Source organism: Phycodurus eques, chromosome 12 (genome assembly GCF_024500275.1).
Source record: "Phycodurus eques isolate BA_2022a chromosome 12, UOR_Pequ_1.1, whole genome shotgun sequence".
NCBI classification, from domain to species: domain Eukaryota; kingdom Metazoa; phylum Chordata; class Actinopteri; order Syngnathiformes; family Syngnathidae; genus Phycodurus; species Phycodurus eques.
In genome coordinates this window covers 7,912,155-7,929,006 of record NC_084536.1, presented here as the reverse complement: position 1 = coordinate 7,929,006, position 16,852 = coordinate 7,912,155, and the positions used below count along the sequence as shown (strand labels likewise).

Sequence of the window (16,852 nt, the reverse complement as noted above, 5' to 3'; positions counted from 1 at the left end):
ATGTCGTATTGCTGCTCTTGGACCTTTATTGTGAAAGTCAAACATGAACAAGTTGGATGTTATGTGGGTCCTCGTGAATTTTATTGTGAAAGTCATTATGAACCATATTTATGTGTGTGGTAGCTTGTGGACTTTTGTGATGAAAGTCCACTATATAAAAGGTGATTTATCATATACAAGCTGAATGATGTGTTGCTGCTCTCTGATTTTTATTGTGAAAAGTCCACCATGTACAATCTGGAAATTGTGTCATTGTTTGTGACTTTTATGGGGAAAGTTTCCGTACACAAGCTGGATGTTGTGGAGTTGCTATTGGACATTTATTGTGTCAACCGTGTACAATCTAGAAGGTGTTGCTCATGAACTATTATTGTGAAAACCACCGTGTACAAGTTGGATGTTATTTAACTGCTCATATATGGTGACTCCTACAATAAAAATCAACACAACATTCCGCTTTTAAAAGGTGGACGTCCACAATAAATGTCACAAGTGAATCAACACCTCACATATTGTGACTTGCACAATAAAAAACACTTAGCAAAGTTTAGCCTGACTTTTTATTATTAACACTGGTTAGCTTCTTTTTACACTCTTGCACTAAAATTGTTAAGAGAGGCACCATTTTATTTTGAAACTGCTACGAGCCTTGGAATGAACACAGAAGTGACTTATAGTTATTTTTCTATTAAAGCAATTGTGAATATTCTAAACGGGGTCAGTAATGTACAGTGACTGAGAAAAGACCCCAGTTGCGATGCATCACTCTGGCCTATGCCGTCCTCTTTTTTTTCTTGCTCTTCCTTGTGCTTTTTTTTGAAACTCCTATCCGTGTTGCCGCGTGGGATGCGGGCCGGGGCCGCTTTTAGTAGCAGGTCTGATGCCTGATTGCCGCCCACTTGCGCAGTCCCGCCTGCGCCCGCCGACAATACGCCTACTCGGAGGTGCCTCACGCAAATCCCCCCACTCGTCTCCCGTCACCACTGGAGAACAGCAGGAGGAAGGTGGGAGGTGTGTGTATATGTGTGTGTACTCCTATATATAAGTGTGTGTGTGTGTGTGTGTGTGTGTGTGTGTGTGTGCGTGTGTGTGTGTGGGTGGGATGGATGGAAAATAATCAAGTGTTTGACGGGAGCAAAAGAGAAAAAGACGCTTTTATGCATTTCTCATTATTTGCGTCTGTGTATAAGCACTCACATTAATAACCTGATGGGAAGTCATAACAATCATAATAAAAAAAAAAAACACAACAATAACAACATTTGTTCATCATATTGGATATTATTACTGTGTTGACTCAGTTCCCAGTGGCATACAAGCAGCGAGGATCCCGCCGTAAACAGCTTTTATTAAGTGCACAGTCAATGTTTTAAGTCACGTTTTAAATCATACGAGTGGATTAGCTCAATTGATTAACCAGTGTTAATACTGTGACGTAAGAACAATAAAACAGTCATAGAATAAGCTAGGCACTGTTAATATTGTGACGTTGAAAACACTCATTTACATGTCACTATAGAGACGTAAAAACAAAAGTCATTAATAATTATTCAGGTGTGTAAAGTGTCATTGAAGGCAAAAAAGATGGAAGGAAAAGAAGGATCGAAGTAAGGAAAAAAAGAGGGACATAAAAGGAAGTAAGGAAGGAATAATGAAAGGAAGGATGAAGGTAGGTAAGCAAGGTAGAAACAAAGGAAAAAAAGCGAGCCAGGATGTATGAAACGAAGCAAGAGAGGGGAAGAGAAGGGAAGATGGAAGGAAAGGATGAAATAGGAGGTCAAGAGGGATGAAGGAAGGATGGATGGGAGATAAGAAGGAAGGAAGGAAATGAGAGAAAGATGGAAGGTAGGAAGGAATTGAGTGAGGGTGGCGAGAGAAAGGAAGGAAAAAAAGGTTGGCTGATGTAGGAAGTCAAGAAGGAAAGGTAGAAGGGAGAAAAGGAAGAAAGGAAGGAAACAACGGTGGTATGAAAGGAAGAAAGTCGAAACCCCTAACCCGGGCTCGAAACCTGGCTAGAAAGTCTACTTTGAACCAAAAATGCTCCCTTCAAATCCTATTTTTGAACCCATACCCTCACTTGATGCAAGTATAATTTCAGAGCTCATGTGGAAAGATTTGTTTTTTAATTTGAAAGTGTGTAACTCGTATGCACGTATAACTTGTACAATGTTTTTTTAAAAATGTATAATTGTATAATGTGTATACGTAATTTGGCCCACCTGGTACAACAATGTTTTTTTGGGGAGTGAACCTGCGTGGGTTTGCTTTTGAAGTGGTTAATCTCTGATCCGATTTGTTTGTTTGTGGTGTCTGGAGATTGAGCGTCCGTCAGATAATCCCAGCGTGGATAATAGGAAGAAAAAGAAGGGCGCTGGAATGTCAACATGGTGGCCATTCCGTATCCGGAGTCCATCTTGTTTTTTTTCTGTGAAACGTGCTGCTCGGATCATCTCAAACGTCAACAGTCCCAAACTCCCACAACTCCCAGATGATCACCGGGATGATAACTTGACATGTTTGCGGTGTTCAGCATTTGTTTGTGTAACCAAACGGTGCACACTAAACCTTGAACATTTTTTGCCTGTTTTCAGTCCTATTTAGAATTTGTTTTCCCAGAACCACGAACCTTAACCTTTAACCTAAACCCTACCCTAGCCCTACTAATCCTAAACCATATAATCCCTAACCACAACTAATTCTACCCCCTGACCCTAACTGTATCTAACCCCAACCCTATCCATAACCCAGACCCCTACACACTAACATAAACCCTTGCCTAAACTAGGTCTGTCACTATCGAATCTTTTTAGAATCCGCTGTTTTTATTTGTATTTTTTTAACGTTATTTTTTATTTTTTTTTTTAGAAGTTTTTGGGTCAAACAATTTTAATGGTTGACTTAGCTGAGTTCGATGATTTTTTTCTTTCACAGCCCGAGACTTAACCCTACGAACCCAAACTTTAACTTTAAACCTACTCCCAACCCAAACACTACCCCTAACCCATACTTAATCCAGACCCCTAAACCAAACCTCCTAAAATACATCCGATGAACCCCAACTTTAAACCTTAACCCTACCCCAAAACTCCCGATCGCCAATGAACCACACTCATTATTTTTTAAGTTTTTTCAAAGTTGTCTTTTTAGTGAACAATTTCTTTGTTAATCTGTCTTCTTCCCGTAATAACTCAATTATGGCCACGTCATTTCCTTTAATAGGTTTTATTATTTCTTTTAAATCTCAATTTTATATCTTATAAATCCATCCATTTTCCTCCGCTTTTCCAAGGTCAGGTCGGTGCGGCAGCAGCCTAAGCAGGGAAGCCCAGAGTTCCCTCTCCCCAGCCTCTTCTTCCAGCTCTTTCGGGGGAATCCCGAAGCGTTCCCAGGCCATCTGAGAAACGTAGTCTCTCCAGCCTGTCCTGGGTTGTCCCCGGGGTCTCCTCCTGGTGGGACGTGGTCAGAACACCTCACCAGGGAGCCGTCCGGGGGGCATCCTAATCAGATGCCCGAGCCACCTCATCTGGTTCCTCTCGATGCGGAGGAGCAGTGGCTTTATTCTGAGCTCCCCTCCCGGATGATCGAGCTTCTCACCCTATCATGAAGGGAGAGCCCGGACACCCTGCGGAATAAACCCATTTCGGCCGCTTGTATCGGTGATCTCGTTCTTTTGGTCACGACACAAAGCTTGTGACCATAGGAGAGGGCTAGGAACGTAGATCGACCAGTAAATTGAGCGCGTCACCATTTGGCTTAGTTCCTTCTTACCACACCAGACCAATACAGAGTCCACATCACTGCAGATACTGCATTGATGCGCCTGTCGCTATCCCATTCCATTCTTCCCTCACTCGTGAACAAGACCCCAAGATATTTGAATTCCTCCACTTGAGGAAGGATCCCCTCCCTGACCTGGAGAGGGCATTCCAACTTTTTATGACTGAGGACCATGGCCTCAGATTTGGAGGTGCTGATTTTCATCCCAGCCGCTTCCAGCTACATCAGACCATCATCTCGAACCGTTGATGATGGTCTGATGGTCTACATCATCTCGAATCACCAGATTCGAGATGATGTAGACCATCATCACGAATCTGATGGCGACATCAGACCATCATCTCGAACCGTTCCAGCGAGAGTTGGAGATGACGGTCTGATGTAGCCATCAGAACCACATAATTTGCAAAAAGCAGCGACATAATACTGGCGTCATCAAACTGAACCCCCTCAACACCCTGGCTGCTCCTAGAAATTCTGTCCATGAAGGTAATGAACAGAATTGGTGACAAAGGGCAGCCTTGGCGGAGTCCAACTCTCACTGGAAACGAATCTGACTTACTACCAGTAATGTAGACCAAACTCTGACATCGGTCTTACAGGGACCGAACAGCCCTTATCAGGAAGTCCGGCACCCCATCCTCCCGGAGCACCCCACACAGGACTCCCTGAGGGACACGGTTGGATGCCTTCTCCAAGTCCACAATACACATGTAGGCTGGTTGGGTGAACTCCCATGCACCCTCGAGGACCGTGCTGAGGGTGTAGAGCACGTCCTCTGTTTCAAGGCCAGGATGAAAACCACACTGCTCCTCCTAAATCTGAGATTCGACTTCCTGACAAACCCTCCTCTCTAGAACCCCTGAATAGACCTTACCAGGGAGGCTGAGGAGTGTGATTCCCCCTGTAGTTGGAACACACCCTCCGCTCCCCCTTCTTAAAAAGTTGGACCATGACTCCGGTCTGCCAATCCAGAGGCACTGTCCTCGGTGTCCATGTGATGTTGCAGGGGCATGTCAACCAGGACAGCCCCACAACATCCAGAGCCGTTAGGAACTCAGGGCGGATCTCATCCACCCCTGGGGCCCTGACACCGAGGAGCTTTTTAACCACCTCGGTGACCTCAATCCCAGAGATAGAAGAACTATTCGGCCCACTGACTCACAACGTCCCAAGACTCTAAATGGTGGACCAGAATTTCCTCGAAGCCGTCCGGAAGTTGTTTTCCAACGCCTCACCAAACTCCTCCCATGCCCGGGTTTTCGCCTCAGCAACCACCAAAGCTGCGTTCCGCTTGGCCAGCTGGTACCCATCAGCTGCCTCCGGAGTCCCACAGGCCAAAAAGGCCCGATAGGACTCCTTTTTCTGCTTGACGGTGAACACCAGCGTTGAGGGATCCCAACGGGTTCAGGAATTGCTGCCACGACAGGCAACGACAACCTTACGGCCATAGCTCTGGTTGGCTGCCTCCACAATGGAGGCACGGAACATGGTCCACTCGTACTCAATGTCCCCCACCTCCCCCCACGTGGGTGAAGTTATGCCATTTTTAAATGTCTTTATGTTTCAAAAGTATTCTGCCAATTGACTGTCCGTTGTCGTACTTGAGCGGCTCCAACTACCAGAGACAAATTCCTTGTGCGTTGTTGACATACTTGGCAAATAAAGATGATTCTGATTCCGAGTTGATATCTTAATATAAGCTGTGTTTTTATTAGTGGTCCCAGCATAAGCAATTAAAGCCTAAAGCGTGTCTATGGAACTTATTGTTGAATGAACACCATATCATATGCATGTTAGTCAAATGGTGTCAAATAGTGGAGTTGCTGCGCCAGCACATTGAGGATGGGTGGGCATCATTTGTTGAAGGCCTACTGTTCTTTCCCTTTAAAAGATTCCTCAAGATGTTTCTGTGTGATCTTTACCCGAGGTCTACAATTAAGTGTTTCCTTAAAGCCTCTCCGTCTGTCTTTGGGGGAGCTCATTTCTTGAGACCTTTCTATGAAGTCTTTTTATAGGGTCTTAGCTTGAGATAATTTCTTTCGGACATCAGTGATTTCTTGAGCTCCTTATTTGAGGTCTTGCGTGGGAAGTTGCCCTGATGTCTTTCCTCATGGACCTCCTGTCGGGTTCTATCCTTGTACACAAGGACATGCAGCTGCTGTCAGTTAGTTGTGAAGTCTAGAGAGGTTTTGTAGAGAGACAAAAACTGGAAGCCGAGTCTCTCTTGCAGTTGATTTCATTCATAGCCTTGCGCCTCAATTTATCGGTAGATTTAATTATTGATACGTCCTCTGAGGGAATGGAAGAAGAATGTCATGTATAACGTGAACGGTGTACATTAGCACAGAAATGATCCACGTCCGTTCTACACATGCCGAGATAAACCAGGGAAGTCACTTTTTTTTTCTCCCATTCAACTCCAGACTGATGATATTTACATTATGAGCGAGGAAGTGACGGTTGGCGTGTCAAATCAAATGTCGCTGCCTGACCTTTGCGACGATGGCGCTTGCCTGAACGCCAAAGCGGAGGAGGGGGTGAGGGATAAAGTAGAATTGACTTCCTGTTTAAGACTGATTACAATGTGAGCGCAGGCACGAATCAGAACACTGCGGAACCTTCTCATCATGCCAGGGATGTGTGCCAACAAGGTTGAAATAATTACTGATAATTTCATTTTCAATAATTTAATAATAACATCAATTAATATATTTGGTAATATAGAGAAAAACAGAATATTATGCACTGTTCTAAAGGAACGAGAAAGCTTCTATAACAGCATTTATAGCCTTATATCGAGTATTGGATTATTTTTTATAGCAAGATTAATTTTAGACACCATTTTGTGTAAAAATATAAAAAACTGTTATATATACATTTGAAAGAATGTTTACAATAATAATAAGTATTACTATTATTATTATTATTCAGGTAGTTGTTCAGTTGGTCGGTTGGTTCAGGTCAGGTTCATTAATGCATTAGTTGGCCAGTTCGTTGTTTGGTTAATAGATTCTAGTTTGTAAGCGCAAAACTCTCCACCGCATAGTGAGGGCACCTGAGAAGATCATCGGAACCTCTCCTCCCTCCCTGCAGGACATTTACAGCACCCGCCTCAACCGCAAAGCCATCCGCATAGCGGGGGATGCCACCCCATCCATCACACAGCCTCTTCAGTCTGGCGCCATCAGGCAGGAGACTGCGGAGTCTGCGGGCCAGGACTCCAAAGACAGTTTCATTCAGGCTGTCAGGAATCTGAACTCTCTGCCCGCTCTGCCCCCTCTACCTCTTCTGTCATCTGCTCACCTGAACTACCATGCAAGTTTTTGGGATGTGGGAGGAAACCGGAGTGCCCGGAGAAAACCCACGCAGGCACGGGGAGAACATGCAAACTCCACACAGGCGGGGCCGGGATTTGAACCCCGGTCCTCAGAACTGTGAGGTAGATGTGCTAACCAGTCGTCCACCATTCCACCTGGAGTTGGTTAGTCGGTTCATTAATTTGGTCGGTCAGTGGTTAATTTCTCAGTCGTTCGTTATTCAGTTAGTTGTTTAGCTAGTTTCTTAACTATTTACAAAACAATTTAGTTGGTTAATTAGTATGTTGTGTATTTAGGTAGTTGGTGCAGTAGTTGGTTAAAAGAATTATGCTCCCCCCGAAAATTAAACATCCGTTTGATTAGTTGGTTACTTTATTCAGTCAGTCAGTCAGTCAGTCAGTTCCTTTTGGTCAGGAAGTCAGCTAGTTGGTTTATTAGGGCGGTCTGTTCATTTTGTTTAAGCAGTCAGCTAGTTGGTTACTGACGTAACTTTAGTCAGTCAGTCAGTTATCACGATTATGCAAAAACAGCTTGCTAGAGTGGATGATATAAAATGGTGTACCCAATGAAGTGCCCGATGGCTGTACAATACAAAAACAGTACAGTTTAGGCGGAGGATGCGCATGAGGAGGAGGAGGTCCCCCGCCGGGCCAGACATTGAGTGGGAGGCAGCAGAGCGAGCCGTCTCATGCTAGGCTCCTCACTTCACCTCTGCGCTACTACTTCCTGTCGTCAGATGGGAGCGCCGCTTCCTGCCGGGGAAATGGAAGGACACACTTTTCCGCACCACTTCTCCTACACAGTTGCTGTTTTTTGATGTAAAAAAAAAAAAAAAAAGTCTCTTTAGTAGACACTTGCAGCGAGTTGATGCAGTTACTGCAGGTGGAAAAAATGTCACGAATATACTTTATATTCATGATCTGCTCGTAGATTGAGACTGTGGTTGAAAAATTTCAGGCTAAAATGAACAGACAAAATAACAGAAGCGGCACTGATCTTACTTTGGTCTGAAGCTACCTTTGCCACAGTGAGCTCCTTCAAAATCAATACTATTGTCGCTGTGACATATAACAACAATCCCTCATCAGTTATAGTTATTTAGTCAACTGGTCGGCGAGTTAGTTGCTTCATTCATTCATTAGTTGGTCAGTTGGTTGGTTCTTCAGTTGCTTGGTTAGTTTGATAGTGAGGTGGTTCGTTGGTTAGTTAGTTGTGGGTTGGTTAATCACCACATATGTTAGTCTGTTAATTATTCATTAGTTGGTAAATTTTCCGGTTAATAATTATGTTGGTTAGTTGGTTGTAGAATTTGTTAGTTGGTCAATTAGTGGGTTAGTTGCTTTGCTGGTCAGTCGGTCAGTTAATTAGCGGTTTGGTTAATATTGTTTGTTAGTCGATCTGTTGTTTGGTTTTCTGTTTGGTTATTTCTTGGCTGGTTAGTCAGTCGGTTAGTTGGTGGTTGCTTGATTAGTCATTTACTGTGTATTTGGTTGGTCTGTTGGTTAGTCAGGCAATTAGTTGGTTGGTAGTCAGTTACTGGGTTAGTCACTGAGTGAGTTAATCAGTTAGTTCATTACTCGGTTATAATGTCAGCCCAGTAAGGCTTTTTATATGGGCCAAGTATTAAAGGAAGGCAATTAGAACTTGCATTGGCAGCAAGTGTGTGCGGCAGTGACCGATCATCTCTTCATTGAGAACACTGATTGAGGAGTATCTGCGACATTTGCACAATCAACATTGTCCCAGATTATCGCACTACTCGCTTGAAGTCTCGACGCCCTTTGCACAATGCTCATTGCACCTGACTATTGCAATATTAGTCTTTCAAACTGCTCTAAGTGCTAGAGGACTCTGCATCTTTTTGCACAATTGTCAAAAAATAAAATAAAAAAATGTTTCCAGGCATTACCAGATAACTAGCAACCCTTTATTGCTCAGTGACTGTTTTTTGTCAATGTCTTTATGTATCAAAAGTGTCCTCTGTCAATTGACTGTCTCTTGTCGTACTAGAGAGGATCCAACTACCGGAGACAAATTCCTTTTGTGTTTTTTGGATATACTTGGCAAATAAAGATGATTCAGATTCTGATGTGAGCACATTGCACCTGTCAATCAAGATGGTAGGCCCGCCCCCATCCTTGGCGGTCAATCTGTGTGACTTGCTGACACCCAAAACAAAAACAATCGGCTCCTCTTGACAGCCCCTGACAGCCTGATGAGATGACATCATGGTAAACACACACACACGCACACACATAACACACACACATAAACAGATACACTCACACACACACACACACACACACACACACACACACACACTAACACAAACGCACAAAGAAGCAGTCAGATGCCTGTGCAATGAATCACTGCTTGGGGCATTGCCATTTTTTGAGCCTCGTCTCCAAGGATTCCTGGCGGCTTAACCCACTGACCTTCACCACAAATATCCCCCCAATACCCCCCCCAACCCTCCAAAAAAACATGCATCCACTCATGCACACACACACACACACACACACACACAGACACACACATACAGACACACACACACATAGAGCCTATCTCTACCCAGCTCGTCCTCGCAGCTCTGGAACAAAGCCAAAGCCTTCGACCCCCTTTTTTTTTTCTTTTTTTTTTTTGTCCCTGCTAGCCTGTGTGTAATGAGCAATGCAATCAGGGAAATGAGCGGCTGGCCCATAGGTCGCTTTGCACAAGAAATACAGCGACCCGTCTCAAATCCAATAAGAGAGATTTTGGTTTGTTTTGTTGTTGTTTTTTTTTAACTTGGCTCAGACGTGAAGAAAGTTTGTTTGAGCTTGAATGTTAAAAAAAAATAATTGACAGTACTTACTGACACAATGCAGACATAGTTAGACTAAGTAGGCCATTTTTAGGCCACAAAATGCAAATCACATTTAGCATAGTTGGTTGGTTTGTTGGCTGGCTGGTTTCTCGGGTAGTTGAGTAGTTAGTCAGTCAGTTAAACAGTGATTTGGTCAGTTGGTTCGTTGGACGATTGGTATGCTAGTTGGTTATTTAGTGCAGTAGACATTTAGTTAGTTTGTCAGTTAGTAAGTTATTTAGTTAGTGGTAGTTGACTGGTTAGTTGGTCGGTTGATTTGGTAGATTGTTTGATCAGCTAGGTTGTCTGTTTTTGCACTGTTAGTGGGTAGGTTAGTTATTTAGTTTGTTAGCTGATTAGTATTTACTTTATCTTGTCAGTCAGTTGATTCCTCCGTTAGTAGTTTTTGCTAAGTGGGTTGGTTCCTTGGTCAGTTAGTCAATTATTTGATTGTTTGGTTAGTTGGATGATTGTTTGCTTAGGTGGGATTGTTGGATGATTGGTTGGTTTGTTTGTTAATTTATTAAGTTCAATAGCTGGTTAGTTTGTTAGATATATGATCAGGTGCTTAGTGCATTGATTGGCTAGTTAGCAGTTAAATTAGCTTAGTGGTTGAGTTAGTTTAGTTCTTCTATTAATTGCCCAATTAGTGAGTTATTCTTTTACTTGGTTAGTTGTTAGGTTTGATGGTTGGTTGCTTAACTTGCTCAGTTGGTTGGTCATTTGGTTAGTCGGTTGCTTAGTTGTGTAGTTTTTTTTGCGTTGGTTAGTCAGTTGATTACTCGGTTAATTTTGTAGTTCGTCCATTAGCTAGCTATTTGGTTGGTTACTTTGTCGTGTAATTATTTATCGTGATATAAATTCTGTACAATTTCTATTATATTTAGAAAAAAAAAAGGAAGATCTGTACCAGTGTCTATATTTTTGCCAGGGCCCTTGGAGAGAGGGCTAAAGTTAAAAATATATATATTTTTTGTGAGTCAAGTGTGTGCAAGTGAAGCATGTAGTGTGTATTGTGTATTGTACTCTCCAGCATGCACACATGAATATTAACGAGTGCGATTTCCTGGCGGCCGCACAGTGAAGTTTATAATAGAGCGTGTGCTGTCCTCGGCGTGCCACATTCCGCACAATTAAAGGCAGCTCAGTTTCCCCACCGCCACATTTTACTTTTATTTGCTTCTTCTTCCAGTGCCACATTCGGATTGTTTGCACCCCGAGCCCGAGACTTGTGTTGGAGTTAATTTCCATCCAGTAGGCAGGCCAACAAGCTCACCTGACAGCACATTTGTTCCATTTTCACCAGCTGCCCGCCACACATGAAACAACACACATGTACTGTACTTGCATAAAACACAAGCTGTGGCAAGGGGAACAATGGTGGCGGGGTGTCAGACCACGCTAATCAAGGCGCAGACCGCATGTGGCGCCGTGCTGATAAGGATGACATTACCAGTCAGGCACAACCGGTCATTACCAATCACTTCCAGACATTGTCACTATCAGTCCTTAGCAGTCATCAAGTTACTACCGGATATTACCAGTCACTACTGGTCGCTACTGATCATCATTACTGATTATTACCAGTCATTGCCAGTCACTACTCATCATTACCAGTTACTACCCAACATTACCAGTCATTGCCAGTCACTACCGATCATGACCAATAAATACCAGTCACTGCCAGTCAGTAGCGGTAGGTACCAATCTGTGCCAGTTGATACCTGCCATTGCCAGTCACTACCAGTCATTATCAGTCACTTCCAGACATTATTAGTCACTAACAGTTACGGGTTTAACGATTCATTCATTATATCGATGTATCGATTTATATTCCTACATTCCTTGTTGTGTGTGTTAGCCCTCAATTAACACAAACGGGAAAGTTAACTGTTTATTAAGCATAACCTCAGTGGCACACGTTATTCAGCCAGTAGTTGACTACAGCAAACGTTAATGTATATTTGATTGACAGGTGAAAGGCTCATCTTCAACGGACCAACCACACAGTCTTGCAGCTCGAGGGCGGGCCTTATTTTTCATGATGTCAGAGGCATAAAAAAAACAACAACAATATCGTTTATTGTGATAGTTGTTGGGAAAATATATAATCTTAATTTGTCTTTTTTGTGACAGACCCAGTTGCACTTTTTTCATAAAGTGTGAAGGCATTTGCCATTAATGGTTGTTTATGGTATATCCATAATTAATATTACCTGTTACCTTTACAAGAAACAAAAGGAGTTTGGGAAATTACAGCTGCACTGTCTGGTATCCAGGTATTTATTTCACAGTCACATTGGTTTCATTTTTGTCCTCAAAGCTACTGAATTGATTTCAAGCCACTGAATCATTTTGGATCCTCTCGTTCGAGAGGAACCAATATCGTCCCTGAATCGAATTGGTAACCATGAGTCGAGATACGAATCAAATCGTTAAAATGAATTGTTACACCCCTACTAACAGTACTTACCAGTCACTAGCAGACATTACCATTCACTATTAGTATCAGTCACTACGGATTATAACCAGTCTCTACCGATCAACACCTTGGTTTGTAATCATTTAAAATTAAATGGGTTGGTTGTTGTTTAGTCAGTTAGCTTGTTAGCTGGTTGTTAGTTAGGTGGTTTGTTGGTAGGTAGGTTCGCCAGTTTGTTAGTATGTAGGTTGGCTGATTGGGCATTTTGTAAGTTAGTTTGTTAGTCGGTTGGTTGGCTGGTTGTTGGTCAGTTCATTTCTACTGTAAGTTGTTTGGGCAGTTATTATATTAGTTGGCAGATCAGTTTGTTTGTTAGCCGGTTAGCTTGTTAGTCGGTTGTTGTCGTTTTGGTTAGATGGACGGTTGATGGGTTTGTTCTCTTCTTTGTGTGGTTAGTTTGTCCATTTGGTTAATTGGTTGGTTAGTCAGTTACTGTCGGTGGTAAATGAGTTACGTAGTTGGTTCTTTGTTAGCTATTTAGTTAGTTGGTTGGCCAGTCAATCACTAAAAAAATAAAGAAAGAAATACAGCTGATCAAGATGAATTGAGTAAATACAAAGTAAAATGTGCTTGCAGTGGGAATTCAGTTATTGTTGATGTGTTTTTAGTACAAAATGATGAAATAGTCATCACGTGAATGATAACTTTGTTCATGCTGTGTGTGTGCGCCGGCATGGTGATAAATGGCTCAAAGAATAGAATAAGTAATTACAACTCTGACTAATTAACATATGTTTGATGTTCTGGGATTTCAGATCCCAGTCGGAGTTAAAAAAAAAAAAAAAAAAAAAAAAAAGTGGTCGCCAGATTAAAGTGCCAACGTAGTGTCACCTGACGAGTCTCTTAAGATCCAATTAAAAGTGTGTAGAAATATCATTAAAGAATGAATCTGTGAAAACAAACCAAGTCAAAAGAATATTTTCCCAGCTGAGCTCCCCCCAAGAACACCCCACCGTGACAACCCTACCATAACCACCCCACCATGACAACCCCTTAAGACCATCCTGCTGAGTCTTTGGGAGCATGCAATGCGGCAACACATCTGTTTCGTTTTAATTAAAGCCAAAGACAGAATTTTACTCATTTTCCTACCTGAAGTCCACCTGCCAATTTCCTGGCTACCATGGTAGTATCAAAAGCGGGACAGTCGTGTGAAATTAGAAACGCTTTTACTTAGAACGTTGCGTTGAAAGCAATGGACGCTCTCTGACAAGTACTTAATCAGTTGTTCAGTCGGTTAGTTATATTTAGGATGTTGGTCAGTGGTTAAGTTAGTGAGCTCATTTGATAGTGCGATCAGTTTGTTTGTGGTGGTTTGGTCAGTTTATTGTTTAATTTGACAGTCATTTAGGTGATTGGTTAGTGTCTTGGTTTTTTAGTTTTGTGGATAGCTAGTTGGGTAATTAGCTAGTTATTTGGTAGGTTGGTTACTTTGTTAATTTGTCAGCCAGTCTGTTGGTTGGTCGGTCAGTAGGTTCTTTGTTAGTAAGTTGGTTGGTTGGTTGGTTAGTTTCTTCGTTTGTCAGTCAAGTAGGTGGTCAGTTAGTTGGTTAGTCTGTTGGTTTTTGAGTTGCATAGTTATCTAATTGGTTAATCGCTAGTAGTAGTTAATTTGGTTTTTAGTTTGTTAGTCTGACAGTTGGTTGGTCAGTTGTTTCTTTGTAAGTAGTTTGTTTGTTGGTAGGTAGTTGTTAGGTGGTTAGTCTGTGGGTTTTTGAATAAGGTTGTTGGCTAGTTGGTTAATTGGCTAGTTAGTTGGTAGGTTAGTTAGTTATATACCAGGTCACAATGCCGTGCTCCTTCTGGCAGAGAGACTACCAATGGAAATTAGCCCATGGGCTATCATTGGATGCATTTATTTTTTTATTGTTGAGATGTTTATTAAGGGGCGGCACGGTGGACGACTGGTTAGAGCGTCAGTCTCACAGCTCTGAGGACCCGGGTTCAATCCCCGGCTCCGCCTGTGTGGAGTTTGCATGTTCTCCCCGTGCCTGCGTGGGTTTTCTCCGGGCACTCCGGTTTCCTCCCACATCCCAAAAACATGCATTCATTGGAGACTCTAAAATTGCCCGTAGGTGTGACTGTGAGTGCGAATGGTTGTTTGTTTGTATGTGCTCTCCGATTGGCTGGCAACCAGTTCAGGGTGTACCCCGCCTCCTGCCCAATGACAGCTGGGATAGGCTCCAGCACGCCCGCGACCCTAGTGAGGAGAAGCGGCTCAGAAAATGGATGGATCTTTATTAAGGTATATTGTCCCTCTATTAATAAAAAAAAAAATACAAGAGAAAGCAAGAAAGTTAGTATGTCAGTCAGTCAGTTGAGCGGCCAGTTGGTTCTTTGTTAGGTGGTTGGTGGCAAGTTTGTCGGCTGGTTAGTCTGTTGTTTATTCAGCAGGTCAGGTAGTTATTTGGTCAGTCAGTCAGTTAGTTGATAAAAGGCGGACAGCAGTGAGAGGTTTTAACCCCCAACACCCATTCAGTCGGCATGCATGGTGAAATCTTACTGCGACTTGACTCCCTTAGGTTTCCTTCCCTCGGGCTCTGACTGTTTGTTCCGTCATTGGATGGAATAGACTACAATCATTGTAGCGGCACAACCGATTGGTCAAATTGTTCTTTTTGTGTATTGACAGCAAAACGTTGACGTCTGCATTCCTCCATCCTTAATCGTCGTCAACAGCGATTGGACAATGGGAACTGGAAGAGAGTGACATGCTAATGCTAATGCTAATGCTAATCAAGCTTCCTACTCAATCAGGTTCAAGTGTTGCTGTTGTTGCGCAATATTTCTCCAAGTGGGATGTCTGATTGGACAAAGAGTAACATGCTAATGCTAATCAATCTTCCAATGTTGTGTCGTACTCCAAATGTGCTGTCTGACAGGTTGTCGTCAGCTCTGTCTCCCAGAGGTAACAATGCCGCCATCTCTCTCTCCCTCGCTCTCTCTCTCTCTCTCTCTCTCTCTCTGGTTGCCTAGGTAACAGAATGGTCGCCCGACGACGAGACCAGGAGGTCCTGTCAGAGCAAAGGCAAGACGGAGGTACGGTCCACACTTCCTGTCAGCGCTTGAAGGGACACTCCAACCCCACTCCTCCTCCTTCCTCCCCTGCACTTCTTTTTCCTGCTGTAAAAACCTTAACCTCATTTCCACCAAGCACTTCACATTTGTGAAAATAACCAATCGGTGCCAGTTTTTTGGGATTGTTTGCTTTTTTTTTTTTTTTTTGTTAACCCTAACATTGGCCACCAAGTGCAGTGGTAGAGTGCCAAGTGCCAGAGCCGCATTTTCACTTTGAAATCCTAATTTGAAACCTTAACCCCAGTTTGAATCTGTTACCAAGGTTTACACCCTATATTGTCTAACCTAGGCTTGGAAACCTAACGTACAACCCTAACCTTAGTTTGAAACCACATTTGAAGCACTAACTCTTGTTTGAAACGCTAACCCAGGATTGGAATTTTATCCCTAATTTGAACCAATAACCAAGGCTTGAAACTAGTGACACACCGAGATCAAAATTCTTGACCGGAATCGAAAATGGGAACCCCAAGGCTGAAAACCGAAAGCCGAACTGGTGGGGGAAACTGCAATGCCAATTCCTAGTAAAAAAAAATGCATTTATGGCTATGACTGCAGAGCTGCCAACGTATAGAAATTCACTTCCGAAACAATTTGTCTTAATGTTCATATTTTAAAAATTATGTGACGAACATTACCGCAGGACAGTTATTGCAGTATATTATGTCACATGATAAAATTAATTCTGCATACTGTTCATTTGCACAACAGAATCATTAGTCTATAATTGGAAGTTTAAATTAATTATAGCTTCAATATTTGTTATTTTAATGTATTTATTGCATCAACCTTGTAATGGCGGACACATTTGCAGCCAAATGTCTTCTCTTGCATGCAATCTTTTTATAGCGTGTATCAAATAGTGCTGCTGAAACAATGCAAATTTCCCCATTTTGGGACTACTAAAGGTTATCTTCCATCCATCCATCCATTTTCTGAGCCGCTTCTCCTCACTAGGGTCGCGGGCGGGCTGGAGCCTATCCCAGCTATCATCGTGCAGGAGGCGGGGTACACCCTGAACTGGTCGCCAGCCAATCGCAGGGCACATATAAACAAACAACCATTCCCACTCACATTCACCCCTATGGGCAATTTAGAGTCTTCAGTCAACCTACCATGCATGTTTTTGGGATGTGCGAGGAAACCGGAGTACCCGGAGAAAACCCACGCAGGCACGGGGAGAACATGCAAACTCCACACAGGCGAGGTCAGGATTTGAACCCGGGTCCTCAGAACTGTGAGGCAGATGTGCTAACCAGTTGCGCACCATGCCACCAAGTATATTATTATATTAATAAATATTTGTAGTGTAACCAGGAGTCAAGCCAAGAAATGTGAATCAGAATCAGA

At 42.8% G+C, this 16,852-nt stretch overlaps 1 protein-coding gene across 3 annotated transcripts in view; it reads left to right on the top strand.

Annotated features, from left to right (window-relative positions):
* sema5ba (sema domain, seven thrombospondin repeats (type 1 and type 1-like), transmembrane domain (TM) and short cytoplasmic domain, (semaphorin) 5Ba) overlaps positions 1 to 16,852 on the top strand; it is a 131,039-nt gene that overhangs the window by 57,022 nt on the left and 57,165 nt on the right. For all 3 annotated transcript variants that reach the window (XM_061692486.1, XM_061692485.1, XM_061692484.1), the window contains exon 5: positions 15,401 to 15,463. In XM_061692486.1, the coding sequence (XP_061548470.1) occupies positions 15,401 to 15,463 (63 nt within the window). The remainder of the gene's footprint in view (positions 1 to 15,400; positions 15,464 to 16,852) is intronic.